Source organism: Pteronotus mesoamericanus, unplaced genomic scaffold, assembly GCF_021234165.1.
Source record: "Pteronotus mesoamericanus isolate MK-2021 breed Mesoamerican mustached bat unplaced genomic scaffold, CSHL_Meso_final contig_173, whole genome shotgun sequence".
Classification (NCBI taxonomy): domain Eukaryota; kingdom Metazoa; phylum Chordata; class Mammalia; order Chiroptera; family Mormoopidae; genus Pteronotus; species Pteronotus mesoamericanus.
Genome location: NW_026555072.1, coordinates 9,366,308 through 9,384,136, shown reverse-complemented (window position 1 = coordinate 9,384,136; position 17,829 = coordinate 9,366,308). Strand labels below are relative to the sequence as shown.

The 17,829-nt window shown below is 34.3% G+C and overlaps 1 protein-coding gene across 4 annotated transcripts in view; it reads left to right on the top strand.

The window, feature by feature from the left end:
• USP9X (ubiquitin specific peptidase 9 X-linked) overlaps positions 1-17,829 on the top strand; it is a 116,597-nt gene that overhangs the window by 55,414 nt on the left and 43,354 nt on the right. For all 4 annotated transcript variants that reach the window (XM_054566545.1, XM_054566542.1, XM_054566544.1 and 1 more), the window contains exons 15-21: positions 6,426-6,513; positions 9,031-9,373; positions 12,165-12,260; positions 12,725-12,936; positions 14,136-14,376; positions 14,758-14,907; positions 15,715-15,835. In XM_054566545.1, coding sequence (XP_054422520.1) covers positions 6,426-6,513; positions 9,031-9,373; positions 12,165-12,260; positions 12,725-12,936; positions 14,136-14,376; positions 14,758-14,907; positions 15,715-15,835 — 1,251 coding nt within the window. The remainder of the gene's footprint in view (positions 1-6,425; positions 6,514-9,030; positions 9,374-12,164; positions 12,261-12,724; positions 12,937-14,135; positions 14,377-14,757; positions 14,908-15,714; positions 15,836-17,829) is intronic.

Here is a 17,829-nt window from a genome sequence, read left to right as displayed (position 1 = left end):
AATTTACTATTTTTCCTGGTTTCTGGATAGAGTTGGAGGACTAGTTTTCATTGTAGATCACATTTTTGCACTCTGTTTTCTTAGGACTGCCACTTCAGTTAACTCTTCCCAGTCTGTTAAATTCAAAACTGGCAGTTTTAGAAACAGCTTTTTTCCCCATGAAAGGATTTTTTTGAGTGTCATTCATGAATTGTTTTCTGTGTTAGTATATATATCCTCAGCTAGACTTTCTCAGTAGCTCTGGCTCATTCCTACATTAGCCATGAAGTACTATTAAGTCTACGTGGATTCTTTGTAATTAAAAAAAAAAAACCCCACCAAAAAATGACTAGTGTCCATTTTATTAACAGTTTATAGTTCTCTGGAGTATGGCTATTTCTAGGACTGGTGCAGGGAAATTACAAGATGATCCTTGAACATCTCATTTCAGAAAGTAAGAAAATACTCAAAGAATTATGTGGACATGTCAAAAAAAATATGGGAGTTGGCTCTCACTGACTGAATTGGGTCAAAATAAATGATGAAAATAACTAAACCCATGAAAGAAGATACAAACCATTCAGTCTGTACTGAAGGAAAAGAAAATACCACAACTAATAAATGGACAACATGATGACTTAAAAAACAAAACAAAACAGGATGAAGGATTTAATTTCTGGATTGGTAGGAGTAAGATGCTCAGTAGACCTTCTCCTTAACAGCATAACCATTTAACTAAAAAAAGTTATTTTAAAAATAATCATTTAAAGTATCTGGGGATTGTGCTAAGGGGATATAGAAAATGGGAAAACATTTATTCAAGGAAAGCTACCAAATCTTAGAAAGAGCAGCAAGAGTCTTTAGTATCTGAGCCACAACTCACTTTCTCTTTCCACAGCTGCCAGTCTAGAGCTATGGTTCCATCACAGGAAGGTCAAGGTATTAGCATGCCTTATCCTTCCCCTGTCGTGTGGTACAGAAGCTGTGCTCCAGGTAGTCATTGGCTGAGAAAACTGAGACTCCCCTTATCCTACTCAGTGCCTACTCATAGTGTGATTACTATTTTATATGGTAGAAGTTCCATGCTATGGGGCAGTGAGGGTGGTATGGCCAACTGAGAAAATTCGGGGCTATTCCACATACACATCAGTAAAGCTCGTAGAGCAGGGTTCCAGTGGAAATTTTGGTGAAGACCAGTTTAGAGAGGCTGCTTGTAGTTCTGTGCACCCATTAAGAAGTGAAGTAGCACAACAACCAGCATTTTAACAGATTTAGATAAAGAGACAGTTGAGATAAGCTCTACTGTGATCACAGTCAACCCGTCAAGGTCAGGAATGCTATGCATATGCATTAAGCTGTATCTACTCAGGGATAATCAGAGCACAACCTGGGATAGGTTGAAGACATTCGTCAATATATAAGAAAATAATTCCATTTATGATAGCTTTTAAATATTTAAGAATAATTTGGGGAAAAGTACAAAATAAAATGAAAATATACCCCATGTTATTGGGATGAAAGACTTAATATTGTTAAGATGGCAGTACTCTGTAGATTGAGCTACATATTCAACACAATCCCTATAAAAATCCCAACTTTTTTACTTTTTACAGAAATAATCAAGCTGATCCTAAAAATCATGGAAATGTAAGTGACCCTAATAGCTAAATACAGTCTTGGTAATAAAAACCACAGTTGGTTGGCTCATACTTTCTTATTTTTAAACTCAGTACAAAATAATAGTAATCAAGACAGTGGTGTACTGACATAATGATGTCAGTACTGCATCAGTGGAAAAAATTGACGGTCCAGAAATAAACCGTTATATTTATGATCAATTGATTTTTATAAACATGCCAAGAATTTTCTATGGAAAGAAAGTCTCTTTCATAAATGTTGCTGAAAAGACTGGATATCCATGTCTATAAGAATGAAGTTGGATCCCCTACCTCACACTATGCATAAAAATTACCTGAAAATAACCATAGACCTAAAAGTATAAAACTCCTACCTAGGGAAAAAGCATAGCAATAAACCTTAGTAGCCTTGGATTAGGCAACACAAAATTGTTATGGGGGGAAAGTGATATATCGAACTTAAAATGATAACCCAAGAATGAGAGAAAATATCTGCAAATTATATATTTGGTAAGGGAATTATATTCAGAATATATAAGAACTCTTACAACTTAACAGTTAAAAGACGACCCAGGTAAGAAATGGGCGAAGGATCTATATAGACATTTCTCCAAAGACAAATGGCCAGTTGGCACATAAAAAAGTTTTATTGCATTAGTTATTAGGAGCATGCAAAGTAAAACCACAGTGAGAAACTACACCTCCATGGATGACAGAAATTAATAAGACTACAGCAAGTGTTGGCAAGAATTTGGGGAAGTTGAGGCTTTTCCTATGTTGCTTGTGGGATTATAAAGTGATGCAGCCACCTTGGTAAACATAGAATTTACCATACAGTTTACTCCTACTTATGTACCCAAGTGAAATGAAAACATAGATCCATGCAAAACCTTGAACATTAATGTTTATAACAGCCGGAAAGGTGGAAATAACCCAAACGTTCCTCATTTGATGGGTAGATAAACAATACATTGTATATACACACAGTGGAACATGATTCAGCAATAAAAAGAATGTTATGACATGAATGGACCCTGAAAAACATGCTAAGTAGATTAAAGCCAGTCAGAAAAGACCATATATTGTATGGTTTTGTTACATGAAATGTCTAAAATAGACTAAGGGCTGGGTGTGGGGGGAAATGAGGAATGACTATGTCCTGGGCCTTTCTTTTTGAGGTAATGAAAAACCTTGTAGAATGTAATGGTATATACCCTGGCCGGGTAGCTCAGTTGATTAGAATGTCATTCTGATACTCAAAAGTTGTGGGTTCACTATCTGGTCAGGGCACATACAAGGATCAACTAATGATTGCATAAATAAATGGAATGACAAACTGACGTTTCTCTCTCTAAAAATCACTTTAAAAAAATGTGATGGTAGATAGTGGTAGTCAAATCTTGTAGCTTTGACTATATTAAAAACCATTGGGTTATATATTTTAAATGGGTGGATTTTATGGCATTTGAATTATATTGCATTTACAGATGCTTTTTAAAAGTGAACTTTCTCATAATGAGTTCTGAAATGACCTCTAGACAACTTGCAGTTTGTAATAACAAGAACCAGTTTGTTAGCCTTAGCCAGAGACACGTGAGTTAATTTAGTCTCATCTACTTTCTCCTGTTTTCAGTGGGATATCTAATAGTTAGGCAGCATGAGTCAAAAATGGATCATCTTAATTTGACTGCTAACTACAGTATTTGTTTGGAGCTGAATGTTTACAAGGAAAACCACCAAACCATGTTTTCACAGCCGGGAAGCTTTTTTGTAAGGAAGTGTAGGGCCTCTCCATTCCTATTTAGCATAGAGGGATATTATTTTTAAAATTTTCTTTTTTTTTTTTTTTCCTAATCCTCACCCAAAGATATGTTTTATTGATTTGAGAGAAAGAGAGAATCATCAATCTGTTGCCTCCTGTATGCTCCCCAACCAGGGATCGAACCTACAACCTTTTGGTGTATGGGACAATGCTCCAACCAAATGAGTCACCCGGCCAGGGAATTTGACTTTACTTGATCATTTGGGTTCCAGTTCTTGATAAAGTGATGGCACCTAAATTTTAAAAAAGGGTGTTAAAACTGATGGGTAAAAGTTTGATAAGAACAAGATATTTATGTAGTCTCAAAGTATCTCCCCACAAATTACTAATTACAAAGAGAAAAATAGTAACTTTACAGTGGAGAAAACTACTCAAAGCATCTTGACTAAATGATTAGTTAATATGAATAGTGCCACCAAATGACATGATAATGATACAATGAGGACCTAGGATCACTTGTCTGGTATTTGCCAAAATGTCTAGCCTGAATCACAAAGCATGGAAGAAGCCCAAGATAAGTGATAAGTGACACGAAAAAATTGGAGCAGTTTTCTAAAAGGTCAAGAAGCACAAGGGATGGTGAACTCTCCAGATTAATGAATAAAAAGGCATGTGTACTTAATGTGTAAACTAAATGCAACTGTGTTTAATCTTGGATTTGGAGAAAAAGAATTTTTTCATTATCTTGGAGAAAGGTTTGGGCAAGGATGATACTAGAATACCGGGGGGGGGGGGGCAAAAAACCAGAATTATCTTGTAGAAGTGCTTCCCCCACTAGGTGAGAGGCCTAGGAGCCCCTTATCAGTGTACCAATTGACATTGTGAGAGGTTGTGTTCAGCCTCAGTGGAGTTTTGTTTTTGAAGACTTTGAACGCATTTACCCATTTCATGATGGTGGTTTCTGGGCACACCTACCCACACTGAGCTGAGTGTTGAGCAATTTTTGACCAAAAACGATATGAGCCTCATGCCCCACTCACCCTGTTCACCCGATGTCGCCCCAAGTGACTTTTTTTTTAAGTTTCAATAGATTTATTGTGTCAAATGGGGAGAGTACTTTGAAGGTAACTGAAGTTTAAACGTGTAAGAATAAATGCAGTTTTTTATAAATAAATTCTGGGTTTTTTCCGGTCCCCCTTCCTATAGTGGGTAGAGACCTGAGATTCTGCTAGGTGTCCTACAGTGCATAGGGCAGTTCCACACAACAAAGAATTATCCAGCCCAAAATGTCAATGTGCTCTTGAGAAACCTTGGGTTAGATGATAGTATTCTATCAGTGTGTTTTGATAACTACTATGGTTATGAAAGAATATGATTTGTAAATAGTTACTGAAGTCTTTAAGTGTAAAGGGACATGTCTCCAAATCTCAAATAATTTAGAAAAATTACACACACACGTGGCGATCAATGAGGCAAATGAGGCAAAATGTAAGTAACTGGTAAATATGGGTAGAGATGATAAGGGGATTCTTACATTTTTTTGAAACAAGTTTGAAGTTATTAAAATTTCTTATAATAAAGAACCTGCCAAGTATACATGGCTATGCAAACACCTTGTTTTGGGGGGCGGGGCAGGGAAGGACCCTGCAGTCCATTATTCAGATACTTTGACTAGTGCTCTGAAAAATAAAATTTCAACATTATAGAATAGACTTTGATATTCTATCTAGTTTCTTTAGAAAAACCTATTAAAGTGTAGTGCTTTCAGTTCTGAGCCTGATGAAATTGACTATCATGGTAGTAGAAAAAAAATGTTTAGGACTTGGTAGATGACAATAGTGTTTGGAAGTAGAAAGCAGTTAGTCATAATATCATTGGGGTTTTCCTCACCAAAGCATCAAAAGCAGATGTTTCTAAACATTGTAAATGTTCCATCATTACAACATGTCAAGATTTTGTTTCAGAGAAGAAACCACACTATTTATGGGGACTTGGATTACCTTTACTATTTCCAAAGGCTCTCACACAATTAGAATTTTTCTAGGCACTAGGACACACATACTGTAAGGTCCAGGATCTGGTATGGAAATGCCAGTTTTTGATGCTAAAAGGAAATTGCACAATTTCTCATTCCTCCATAACTTGTTACAAATTACTGGAAGAAATGGCAGTGATTCCCAAGTTGGTAACAGTACTTATCAGAGCATTTGCTTCAGTTTTCAGTTCCAAGCCACAAATCAACTTGATCATTTCCAAGTTATATAGCTTTTTTCAAAAAAATAAAAATTTAAACCAAAAAAATGCACTGTTAATAGTATTTTTAGGACAGTAGGTGCTTTGTAAGATTTTTTTCTTGCAGTATTTAATTGCAAACACTTGACTTTTTCACCCATTGTATGCAATAATAAAAGTAAAACCAAAGAGTTTCCTAGCCTTGTTTTCTAACTCTTTTTAAAAGGAATTTCCAACTTAAGCTAGGCCTAGGAACCAACATGTACCCATATTTATGATAGATGGGTAAGTTTTCTTGAGTTTGAGACTATTGTTTTATAACGTCGATGGTGATAACTATATTTTAACTTCATTATATTGAGTAGCATCTTATGTTACTATTAGTTTCTAGGTAGAAACTAGTAGTATAATTTTTTATAACAATATTTTTTTCTTCATGAAGAGAGTTTTCAGTATAATAGAAAGGAAATTGAAGAAATATATTTTCTTGGTGGTTCATATTCAGACCACTCAAGTTTGTCTTAGGCTGTAATCAGAAATTGCTTCATTGTGTATGAAGATTTGTTGAAGGGGTTGTGATGAAGAATTACTTTTATATCATATTTAAAAGGTAATTTTCTTTTGGTTATGTAAAAGGAAAACTAATTTTTGTGGGGAAAATAGGAGATGAGTTGAACTCACCAATAATTAATAAACTTCAGGATGCCTTTTAATGATAAGAACTTAATGGCTTTTTAAGTGACTTAATTTCCTTTTGGTCACCAGTGATGTGGATATCGAATTATATAATGCATGGTTTTCTTTTTAATTTGTAGACCACGAAGACTATGACCCACAAACTGTGAGGCTGGGAAGCAGATATAGTCATGTTCAAGAAGTCCAAGAAAGGCTTAACTTCCTTAGGTTTGTTTTAAACAACTACTATTGCTCTATTTAAGACAGATAAAGAATGCCAACTTAATATGCTGTATAGCTTAGGTCTTTTTTAGGTGGCCTTTTTTCTCTTGCCATGTTCCCTGTCCCTCCTCAATGGAAATCGTTGCCTGAAAGTCAAAGTACATTGCTCTATGTGTTCATGTGTTAAAAATTTAGAATTACTGTCTGAGTTGTAACTTCTTTGCAGCATTTGAAGAGAACATGTTTTAAACTTTTGTATAGAATTCTGTTCTTTAAACTTGTTGATTCTGGAAATAAGTTTATTTTTAAAGAACAAGTTTCCATATTTTTGATGCAACCAACTAGGGAACCATAGTGACCTTAATGGTATCATAGACACTAAAAAAATTGGGACAATAGGCTGCTGGACCAGTGCCCCCAAAAATGGTTTGAGTCCTCTGGTCCTTTGTTTATCCTACCAGTGGCTGACAAAGGCAGTTCAATGTCATACGTTAATAACATTATATCTGATGGGGTTGAGGAAAAGTAACTTCCTTAAGCCAAAACTAAATGGTAGTACAAGGCTGAAGTTGCTTAGTGATACTTAGTTTTTAATGACTTTATATACTTACAGATTTGAAATTTTTGATGATGGATTTTTGTGAATTTAGAACCATATCATAGAACAAAAAATTGATGCAGATCATAAGTGTACTAGGAGAAATGCCAAGGTTATCAGTGCTTCAGAAAAATCTATTGCATTTATTGTTTTGATATACTGGGGAATTTTCCCCTGGGCTGTATTAATTACGTTTATTGAACTGTATGCTTGCTTACAGTGGGAAACACATAAGTAGTTACATAATGATTTTAACTTGAGGAAAAACTCAAGCCTCCAGGTTTTAAAGAAATTGACATTTATTTAAAATGAAGTCTGTTTCTGAACTATTTGAATAGAAAGACCTGCCTTCCCAGATTGAGACTTCCTGCCTTAGTGAACCTTTTTTTTTTAAATTGGTGTGTGTTGTATCCCTTGATTTCCTAGATTAGAAAAACGGTTATGAGCCCTTTTGCTATAGTAAAGTTTAGAACCAGATGATCTATTTAGTCCCTGCTCTATTAATACCTATCTCCATGACCTATAGCAACTCACTGAAGAGAGGAACTATTTGGCCCATTTGAAATACTTTAATTTAATCCTCCTAGCAATGCTGAAAGACAAGTATTCTCCCCATTTGATTTATAAGAAAACGAAGATTCACATGGCTTAAACTAGCTTGTTTGAAATCACACACCCAGTATGTAATTGCCTTATACATTCAAGTAGATATGGCTTCAAACAAAGTCTGCTCTTTCTATTAGACCCATGGTTTTTCAAACCAACTTGGAACCTTAGGGCGCTTATTCCAAGGTTCCTGAACCAGCAGTGAATGGTTTATCCCCATTTCTTCTTTTATCATCCTCCCAAAAGCTGGAACAACTCTTTAATTTTATACATGGGACTTCCAAATGGAATTTTACTTGGAACACATTTTCTGTCGTTTTCTTTAAAAAAATAAAGTACAACTGTGAAAATGACTGTATTTTATCACATTTGACCTCAGTTTTCTGTATGTAATTTAGATGTAGCGGGTTAGGAGGGACTTGGTGTTAAAAGCCCTCTTTAAGCTCAGCAATCTTAGAGGTATATCAAAGACCCTAGAATTGACTTCCCTAAAACACTTTGAAATGGAGAGGGAACCTACTGACATAAAATACTCTTACCTTACTCTGTGACTGGGCATGGAACCTCCATTATGTTACCTGAAATGAAATGAAATGTTATGTTACCTCTCTCTGTCATTCAGAGATAAGGCAGACAGGGTTTGTGGGTGAATGCTGAAAGAAATAAAAAGCTAACTGAAGAGACTACTTAGTTTTAACAGAATTCACCTTCATTATTGTCTTGTTTTAACGACCAAACTAACAGTCAACAAAAGTAAAAAAAGGCCATAGAGAATAGTAGTGACTAATTGATAAGCATTCTGTTAAATATTGACATGCAAAGTTTAAATCATATGTAGGTTATTCTGTTTAATGTTTAATACTGAGTGATGAGTATAGAACAACAGAAGGTATTAACATTTCAATAATATTAACTCTTAAATGTTATTGAGTTGGTTATCTGTGAAAGCTATTTAGTAGAATACCTCATTTACCCAGTGATGCCATATAACTAGAACTCAACTGCTAAACATACTAAATTGTTTAAAGTTCAGAAAACAACTTTTTTATTCAGTTTAGGTCCAGTCACTTAGCAGAATTCTTGGCACATTGTAAATGCCCAGTATGTGTTTGTTAAATGAATGAATTAATACCTAGTATTTTTTAGTACCAGATAAAAGTTGAGAAATAAGTTCCTTTATGATGTCAATAAGAACTGACATCTTTTTACCTGTAGTTATAATTTTGATAAATGAATGGTTTCATATGTATACAGATAGATTGCATTTGAGGATAAAAATTATGTAGATCTAATTACTGATTTTTTTATGTTTTTCTAAGATTTTTATTGAAGGATGGCCAGCTGTGGCTATGTGCTCCTCAGGCAAAACAAATATGGAAATGCTTAGCAGAAAATGCAGTTTATCTTTGTGATCGTGAGGCCTGTTTTAAGTGGTATTCGAAGTTGATGGGAGATGAACCAGACTTGGATCCTGATATTAATAAGGACTTCTTTGAAAGTAACGTGCTTCAGCTTGATCCTTCCCTATTAACTGAAAATGGGATGAAATGTTTTGAACGATTCTTCAAAGCTGTGAATTGTCGAGAAGGAAAACTAGTAGCAAAAAGGAGAGCGTATATGATGGATGATTTGGAGTTAATAGGTTTAGACTACCTATGGAGGGTAAGTGAAAAGTAGGAACTTACAAACATCGTATGTGATGTAGTTTTTCAAATAGGTAAGGAATCACAATTTTGCATATAAATTTTATGTATGTGTAATTCTCTGATGTTTGTTCTGGGAGGTAGTGGTAGTTCACCTTTATCTTACTATGTTATTTGTCATTGGGTTTTTTTCTTCTCTCTTTCTCTTCTTTCTCTTCCCTTACCACTCCTTCTGTCACTGATGTTTCTTTTATCTTGGCTTAGAAATCTGTTCCAGATCTGTGTAGAAGTACACTAACCAAACAAATCTTTCATCTCACTACGTGAAAGTTATTGTTCAGTTGTAGATCTTTCTTCTTCGTTGTTAATTTTAGGTTATTATACATTTAGTGCTAAAATAACTAGAGGGCAGAAGAGAATACTTTAGAAGGGAAAATGAATGTATTCTTTTAAATAACTGAGGGAGTAAAACATCGTCTATTTAAGGTTAATCTTTCCGCCTTTAAGTCTTAATATACAAGGTCTGTCCAGAAAAAATTAGCCATGTACTATGAAAAATAGAGGTATTTATTGAAGAAGATACGAGAAACATTGTACATAGGACAGTGATGCCTAAGTGCCCTTCAAAGTAGGCACCTTGGGACCTCACACAGTTCTTACAGTTGCCATCAGCTGCCTTGTCATATTTTCTTAAATCTCATCTACAGTCTGAAATCTCTTCCCTTTCAAAGGTGACTTTAGTTTTGGGAAAAACCAGAAGTTACAGGGCGCCAAATCTGGGCTATAGGGGTGCTGAGTCACCTGGATGATTTGATGTTTCACAGAAGAACTCTTCATGAGACATGATGCATGAGCAGACATGTTGTCATGAAGCTGCCAATCACCAGTTGCCTGAAGCTGCAGCCTCCTGAATCATCTGAATAGTTTTCACGGAGAAATGTTCAGGCTTAACACACAATCTCATGGAGAATGACTCAGTCATTTTAAATGCAACGGCCACCCAGTACGCATGCTCATTCAATGGTGTCTACTGTTCCCACTGACTAGTACAGTAAAGTTGTCATTGTTTATGCATGTGCATTCCAGTCCATTCTCTTTGGCTGTCAGCTTACATCAGTGTTGTGCAAACCGATCTCATTATATTAACAATACCTGGGCTTTTTCTGGACAGACCTTGTATAGGTATTTTTCATCGATGTAATTGAAAACATTTTGGGTTTACAACATAATGATTCTATAGGTATCTATTGTAAAACGATCACCACAATAAGTTTAACAATCATCACCATACATAGTTACATATTTTTTCTTGTGATGAGAACTCTTTAAGATTTACTCTTAGCAACTTTCAAATATGCAATACACTATTAGTAACTATTGTCACCATGCTGTACATTATATCTCCAGGATTTATTTATTTTATAACTGGAAATTTACTTTTTGACCACCTTCACCCATTTTGCCCACCCCTCACCTCTGGCAGCCACCTATCAATTCTTGGTGTCTATGAGTTCGGCTTTTATTTTTATTTTTGTTTTTGTTTTGGTTTATTTACTTTAGATTCTAAATACAAGTGAGATCACATGGTATTTGTCTTTCTCCAACTGACTTACTTCACTTAGTATAATACCCTCAAAGTTTATCCATGTTGTCACAATGTCACGTTAACTTACTATTCTTGTCTTTAAAAATCTCACCTGTTTACAGCAGTTTACATCTATATTTTTGGATATGAAATACTTTTCTGCTAACTGTAGATAGCCTAAAATCTTTACTGTGGTTTTTGATTGTTCAGACTTTTTTTATTAAGTAAGGGATTTTCAACATTTTTAAATAATTTTCTTTCAAATTTCCAATTATAGTTGACATAAGTTTTCAACATTTTTAAACAGCAGAAACCCTTTTTAAAAATCAAAATTTACACAATACTTCAAAATATAAAACTAATTCTGGTTGGGAAAACCTATTTACTTTTTCTACAGAATCTCCTTGTGCTTCTCCCGTTTCTGCCTCCCCAAGCCTGTTAATAGGGGTCAGCCCTAAACACTCCCTTAAAGCCCTAGAGTTCTGCATGTAGTTTGAATACCATTGATATGATTAGATGAGTGATAAAGATCTGTGTAAATTAGGTAGCCCTTTATGTTAAATTATTTCATGTAATCTTTTATGTCCTTTTAACTAATTTGAATTCTTTAATGTCTCACAAGTTGATTAGCAAGGTGTTAATATTGCAGTGTTAAAATAATATTTGAAGCAGACTCATAGATACAGGAAATGAACTGTTGGTTATCAGAGTGGGGGGGGTTGGGGGAAGTGAAATAGGTAAGGAGGATTAAGAGGTACAAACTTCCAGTTACAAAGAAGTCGTAGGGATTTAATGTACAGCATAGGGAATATTGTCAGTATTGTAACAACTTTGGTGGCAGATGGTATCTAGACTTATCGTGGGGGTCATTTCGTCATGTATATAAATATCGAATCACTGTACTGTACACCTGAAACTAAAAAGATACTGTTTGTCAGTTAAAAGTAATGATAATACTGACTAAAGCATATTGCATCCTTAATAAAATGTGTCTTCCTTGCCTAAACAAATTTCTTTATTCAAAGACTTGAGTTTTGCCTTTATTGTTCTTTATTTTGTCTGTTTTCTCACTTAATTTACTTGGTTTTCTTCATTATCAATGTTGATATATCTTGAAATTATTGAACACTATGTTAAAAATAACAGGGTAGGTATGGTTTGAATTGAAATGGCCAAATAAGATATTTCTTGAAAGGTATTTATGCTTGAATCTTTTTGAATCTAGGTCGTGATTCAGAGTAACGATGACATTGCCAGCAGAGCTATAGATCTCCTCAAGGAGATATACACAAACCTTGGTCCCAGGCTACAGGTCAATCAGGTAAGGACTGATATGCATTAAAACTTACATAAATTAGAATTCTGCTTGAAGAACTCCCTTGTTTTAAAGAATATTTCTTTTAATTCAGAATTAATTAGGAATACCTTTGTTTCAACTCATTAAAAATAAACCTAAAATGTTTAATTCTTTCTCTTGTACAAAATGCTTTCTAAATGAATCTTGTCATAATAACCTTGAAATGATTATTTTGAGTATAATTAAGGCAAGAGATTTTGACTGAATTTCGAGTATCTAGTTTATGCTTGGGGAACTCTGGCTTTCTTTGACAAAACATAGTATATTTTATTATCAATATAGACTCTGGTTAAATATGATCATGGTTAATTGAGAGATACCTTTAAATTAATTGTTGCAATCTTTAATGGGAGTAATGTTTTGTATATACATTTAATTTTTCCATTTCAAAGCAACATGTACTATTATATTTGGCCCATTATTTGTAGGTGGTAATCCATGAAGACTTCATTCAGTCTTGCTTTGATCGTTTGAAAGCCTCCTATGACACATTGTGTGTTTTGGATGGTGACAAAGACAGTATTAATTGTGCAAGACAGGAAGCTGTTCGAATGGTTCGAGTATTAACTGTGTTAAGGGAATATATAAATGAATGTGACAGCGATTATCATGAGGAAAGAACAATTCTGCCTATGTCAAGGTTTGTGAATAACTGATCTATTAGTGCTATTTCTTAATTACTTGATATTTTCCTAGCCATTTAATTTTTTTAAAATAATGTACAGTAAAAAAGTGAGTAAATTGTTTTAGTTTTTTTGGTAGAGCATTCTTATTACGTCACTTCCTCTTTTAATCAGTCAATTAGTCTTGCTGTTGATTTATTGCCTGGTAAGTATTGCAGGGATATTGTGAGGTTAAAGTGTTTTGATGTCATTCATTTACACTGTTAAAAATAATAATGTAGTAGAATTGGAGAGTGATTGGAAATAACTTTTAAAAACTCCTTTGATAAATAGCCAGAATAGCAAGAAATATTTTCAAATTGCTGACGGTTCTTGTGAGGTCTCACCATTTAGTAATTCAAATAGTTATTTATAATTTAGAGGTGTTTGTAGAATGAGTGTCATGAATATTTAATTAAAAAGATTTCTCTTTGTAAAACAGTTCTTTGTTTACCATTAAGTTATTTAAAATTGCTCCTTAAATGTGATTTTTATTTTGTATCTTACCTGAAATAATACTTAAACCAACATAAAGATTATTTTCAAGAGTGAATTTTGATATTAAGAATTTTTCAGAAAAAAATGTACATTTTAAGATTTTTGTTGATACTCTCAAGATAAAGTTATCCTCCACATTTAAAAAGGCTTAGTGAGCCCTAGCTGTTTCGGCTCAGTGGATTGAGCGCTGGCCTGCGAACCGAAGGGTTGCCAGTTAGGTTCCCAGTGTAGGGCATATGCCTAGGTTGCAGGCCAGGTCCCCAGCAAGGGGTGCATGAAATACACCTCCCTCTCTTCCCTTCTCTAAAAGTAAATAAATAAATAAAAAGTTTTAAAGGCTTAGCGAGGTGGGCTTTATAGCATAAAAATAAGTGAAGTGTTACTCATGTCTTTATGTTAATTTCTTATAGACTGGACACCTTACTTTCTGTCACAAGTGTAACAGCAATGTAATATGTTTTGAAGATTATTTATAATATTTATAGTTAAAAAGAGCAATATATTTTTATTTTTAAGACCCTAAAAATAAGTATCCTTAACTCACTTTCTCTTACTTAATAAGAAAATACTCAATATTAGATTTTTAGCTTTATTTTCTTTGCAAGATGATTTGAAAGTCCACTCAATGTGATGTGATGGGTTTTTTTTGTTTGTTTGTTTGTTTGTTTTTTCCCCCCAGAGCTTTCCGTGGTAAACACCTCTCTTTTATAGTTCGATTTCCAAACCAGGGCAGACAGGTTGATGACTTGGATGTATGGTCTCATACAAATGATACAATTGGTTCAGTACGACGTTGCATTCTCAATCGGATTAAAGCCAATGTAGCCCATACAAAAATTGAGCTCTTTGTGGGCGGTGAACTGATAGATCCTGCAGATGATAGAAAGCTGATTGGACAATTAAACTTAAAAGATAAATCGGTAAGTATCCTTTCAAGAAAATCAAGCCTGAGGCTCTTTTTCATTTCAATAGTCAACATTTCATTCCATAAATGTTAATTGAGCATCCATTATATGTGAGGCTCTGTATTAGGTGTTAAGATGGTAACACTAAATAAGATAGGCATCGGTATTACCTACAATATAGTAGCGGAAAGGGTTTCTAAAAGCAAAACGAATTAAGTGGGGGTTTTTTATTTATATTTTTTCTGACCCTCCCCTAAGTGGTTATTTTACATAATACTTATAAATTGTATTCCTAAAAGTATAGCATGTCGGTTTTTGTTTTTGTTGGTGTGTCACTAACTTCTATTTTGTGTATTTTTCTTTGTCTTTGATACTAACACAGTATATCGTTTTCAGCTAATTACAGCCAAACTTACACAAATAAGTTCCAATATGCCTTCAAGCCCTGATAGCTCTTCTGATTCCTCAACTGGATCTCCTGGAAACCATGGAAATCATTACAGTGATGGTCCCAATCCAGAAGTGGAAAGCTGTTTGCCTGGGGTGGTGAGTAAATAGTTTTGAGTTACTGTATGCAAGGCATTGTGCTAGGTTCTTTGAGAATAAGAAAGCATATTGAATAGGGTTTTTTTTCCCCTTTAGAAGCTTATAATTTAATGTGGCAAAATATCAACTATATAGTTAACCATTAACTTAAGAATGGATCCCTCTGAAAGGTGATTGTAAAGGTGAAATTTAAAACATTTCCCTATAGATATAGTGTTGTTATGTTTTTATAAAGTTATTCCATTATGCAGCTTAATTATAACTATTAATTACTACCGTATTATGTATTTGTGCTGTAATAGTGAGCCCTTCCTTCAGAACTGTTTCTGTAGAAAAATTATCTGCACTCTTTCTCAGATTGTCAGTAATGGTACTTTTATCTGAAGAAACAGTGACTCCTTCCTCCCTTAGTCTCTCCTTCTGCCACTCCCCACAACAATTTTAATGGCTGCAATACCAACCACTCCAGTATAAGAATTGCCTCCCTACAGCATTCGGTTTAGGAATTTAACTATGAGTGGACATGGCAACCTTTTATTTGTACAGAGTCTAACTTGCATGTATGAGAGAAATAGTTTAACAAAATAATAAATAAAAGAGCTATCACACAGAAATTACTGGATGTGGCTTGGATAGTGTATTCAGCCTGCATCATGAAGGGATTTGTAAAGGTGGGATGATGGGGAAAGCAGACTATTTTAAAGAATTCCATAAGCAAAAGTGTGGTTATTGACAAAAAATTTATTTGGAGATATCTGGGGGAGGTGTAATTTACAGGTAAATAATTTTGTGTATTTTGTGTTCTAGATAATGTCACTGCATCCCAGATACATCTCTTTCCTTTGGCAAATTGCAGACTTAGGTAGCAACCTAAATATGCCACCTCTTAGAGATGGAGCAAGGGTACTTATGAAACTTATGCCACCAGGTAAGAATTTAAAAAACAACAACTACTAACAATGTTGATGAAGTACATGCTGAACGATAACAGGATATATTAGCAAATGCTGTTCCTACATGGAACATGCCTTATGGTATAGGCCAGAACAGGAGCTGACAAATCCACAACCCACTGCCTGATTTTACAAAGACTATAAGAGCCATGGGTGGTTTTTACATTTTTAAATAGCTAAAGAAATAATCAAAGGATAATATTTTGTGACTTATGTAGGTTACATGAAATTTAAATTTCAGTGTCCATAAACAAAAGTTTTTATTGGTGTACAAACATGCTCATTCATTTCCATACTGTCTGTGGCTGCTTTTGTCTTAACACAGTGCTCAGTGATTGTGACAGAAACCATATGGCCTATAATGCCTTAAATATTTACTGTCTGGCACTTCACAGGAAAAATTGCAGACCCCCGGACTGTATTTTGGGTCATGTGTTATCTGTAGCATTGTTCCTTTTTTTATTCCTTAAAAACAACCACTTTATATTGGTAGCTTTTATTTCTGTACATGTGTCTGTAAATAGTAATTTTTTTGTACAACTTTGTCGATTTCAGATACCCACTGATTTTGTGTGAGTGTGTAGCTGAAAACCTTTCCCCATTCTCCCAGTTTTTGCTTAAGTTCATGGTCAGCATTTATGTTTTCTAGAGTAAAAATTAGTTTGTTGGATTTCTGGCCTTTTTCCCTGCATTTAATACTTTTCTTTTTAATTTTCTCGATTTTTCTATATATCTGTTGCTACTTTTCCCACATACTGTCTAATAGCCTCAAAATAATTTTCCATTATTATATGCATTATAGACTCTGTTGGCTACACTGTTGTCCTAGAACTTTTCTTGAACCTGTCATCTGGTTGTTTTCTACCCTTTTTGGGACTACTTTCTTCAGCATTCCTATTCACTGACTTCTGTGTCTTAAGCTTTCTTGAGGTGCTCTTTTATTCTGCTGAAGCATACCCTCCTTCATGTGTCTTGGCAAGTGTACGTGGGAGGTGGTTTTGTTTTTTGTTTTTGAGACATGATTTATCTGAATGCAGCTAAACCCTCACATTTGATTAGTAGTTTGGGTATAGAATTCTAGGTTGAAAATGTACTGTGTAACTGGTAATGTTGCTGGTCTGAAAAAGTTCTCAGTTCTGTTCCTTTGCATGTGATCTTTTGGTTTTATCATTGAGTTTGGAAATTTTGTGATGAGGTGCCTTGGTCTGTTTTGTGGTGGGCACTCAATAGACTTGGAGATTCCTAATTTGTAAAGAGAGTTACTTTCTTTCTTGCTTTTTGTATGTCTATGAAATTTCTATGTTTGTGGTGTTGAATATAGTAAATCTGATTTTCTTTTTCTTTCTACTTTCATTAATTTAATTCTAGCTTTGGGACCATTTTCTTAACTTTTTCCAGCTTAGTGATCTTTGTCCACAGGATTTTATTTTTCATTAACATATTTCAGTGTTTCCACTCTAATATCTATTTTCCTCTAAAACTTAATGCTTTGCAAAATTAACAGGTCTTGTGGGACAAAAGGGAGTTGGTAGATCATTTGATCCTATACAACTTGAAAATTAAAAAAAAAAATAAAACATTTACAACCTTACAGAAAAGTTAGAAGTATAATTCAAGAACTTTTTTGGGAACCATTTAAGAGAAATTTGCTGATCTAATGTGCTATTACCCTTAAATACTTTATTGTATATTCCCAACGAACAAAGATATTTATATAACTTAAAATATAACCATCCAAACCAGAACATTAACATTAATTCATTACTTATTATCTAATCAGCAATCCCCAAAGTTCTGTAATAATCTGTTTTAAAGCAAAAAAATCCAATTCAAAATCTTACATCGCGTTCACTGTATTTTGCCATGTATAAAATGCAGTTTTTTACCCACATTTTTGAGGGAAAAATAAGGATGCACATGGGTAGTGCTAATTCCCATGTATAGTGTGAATTGTACATGGGAATTAGTC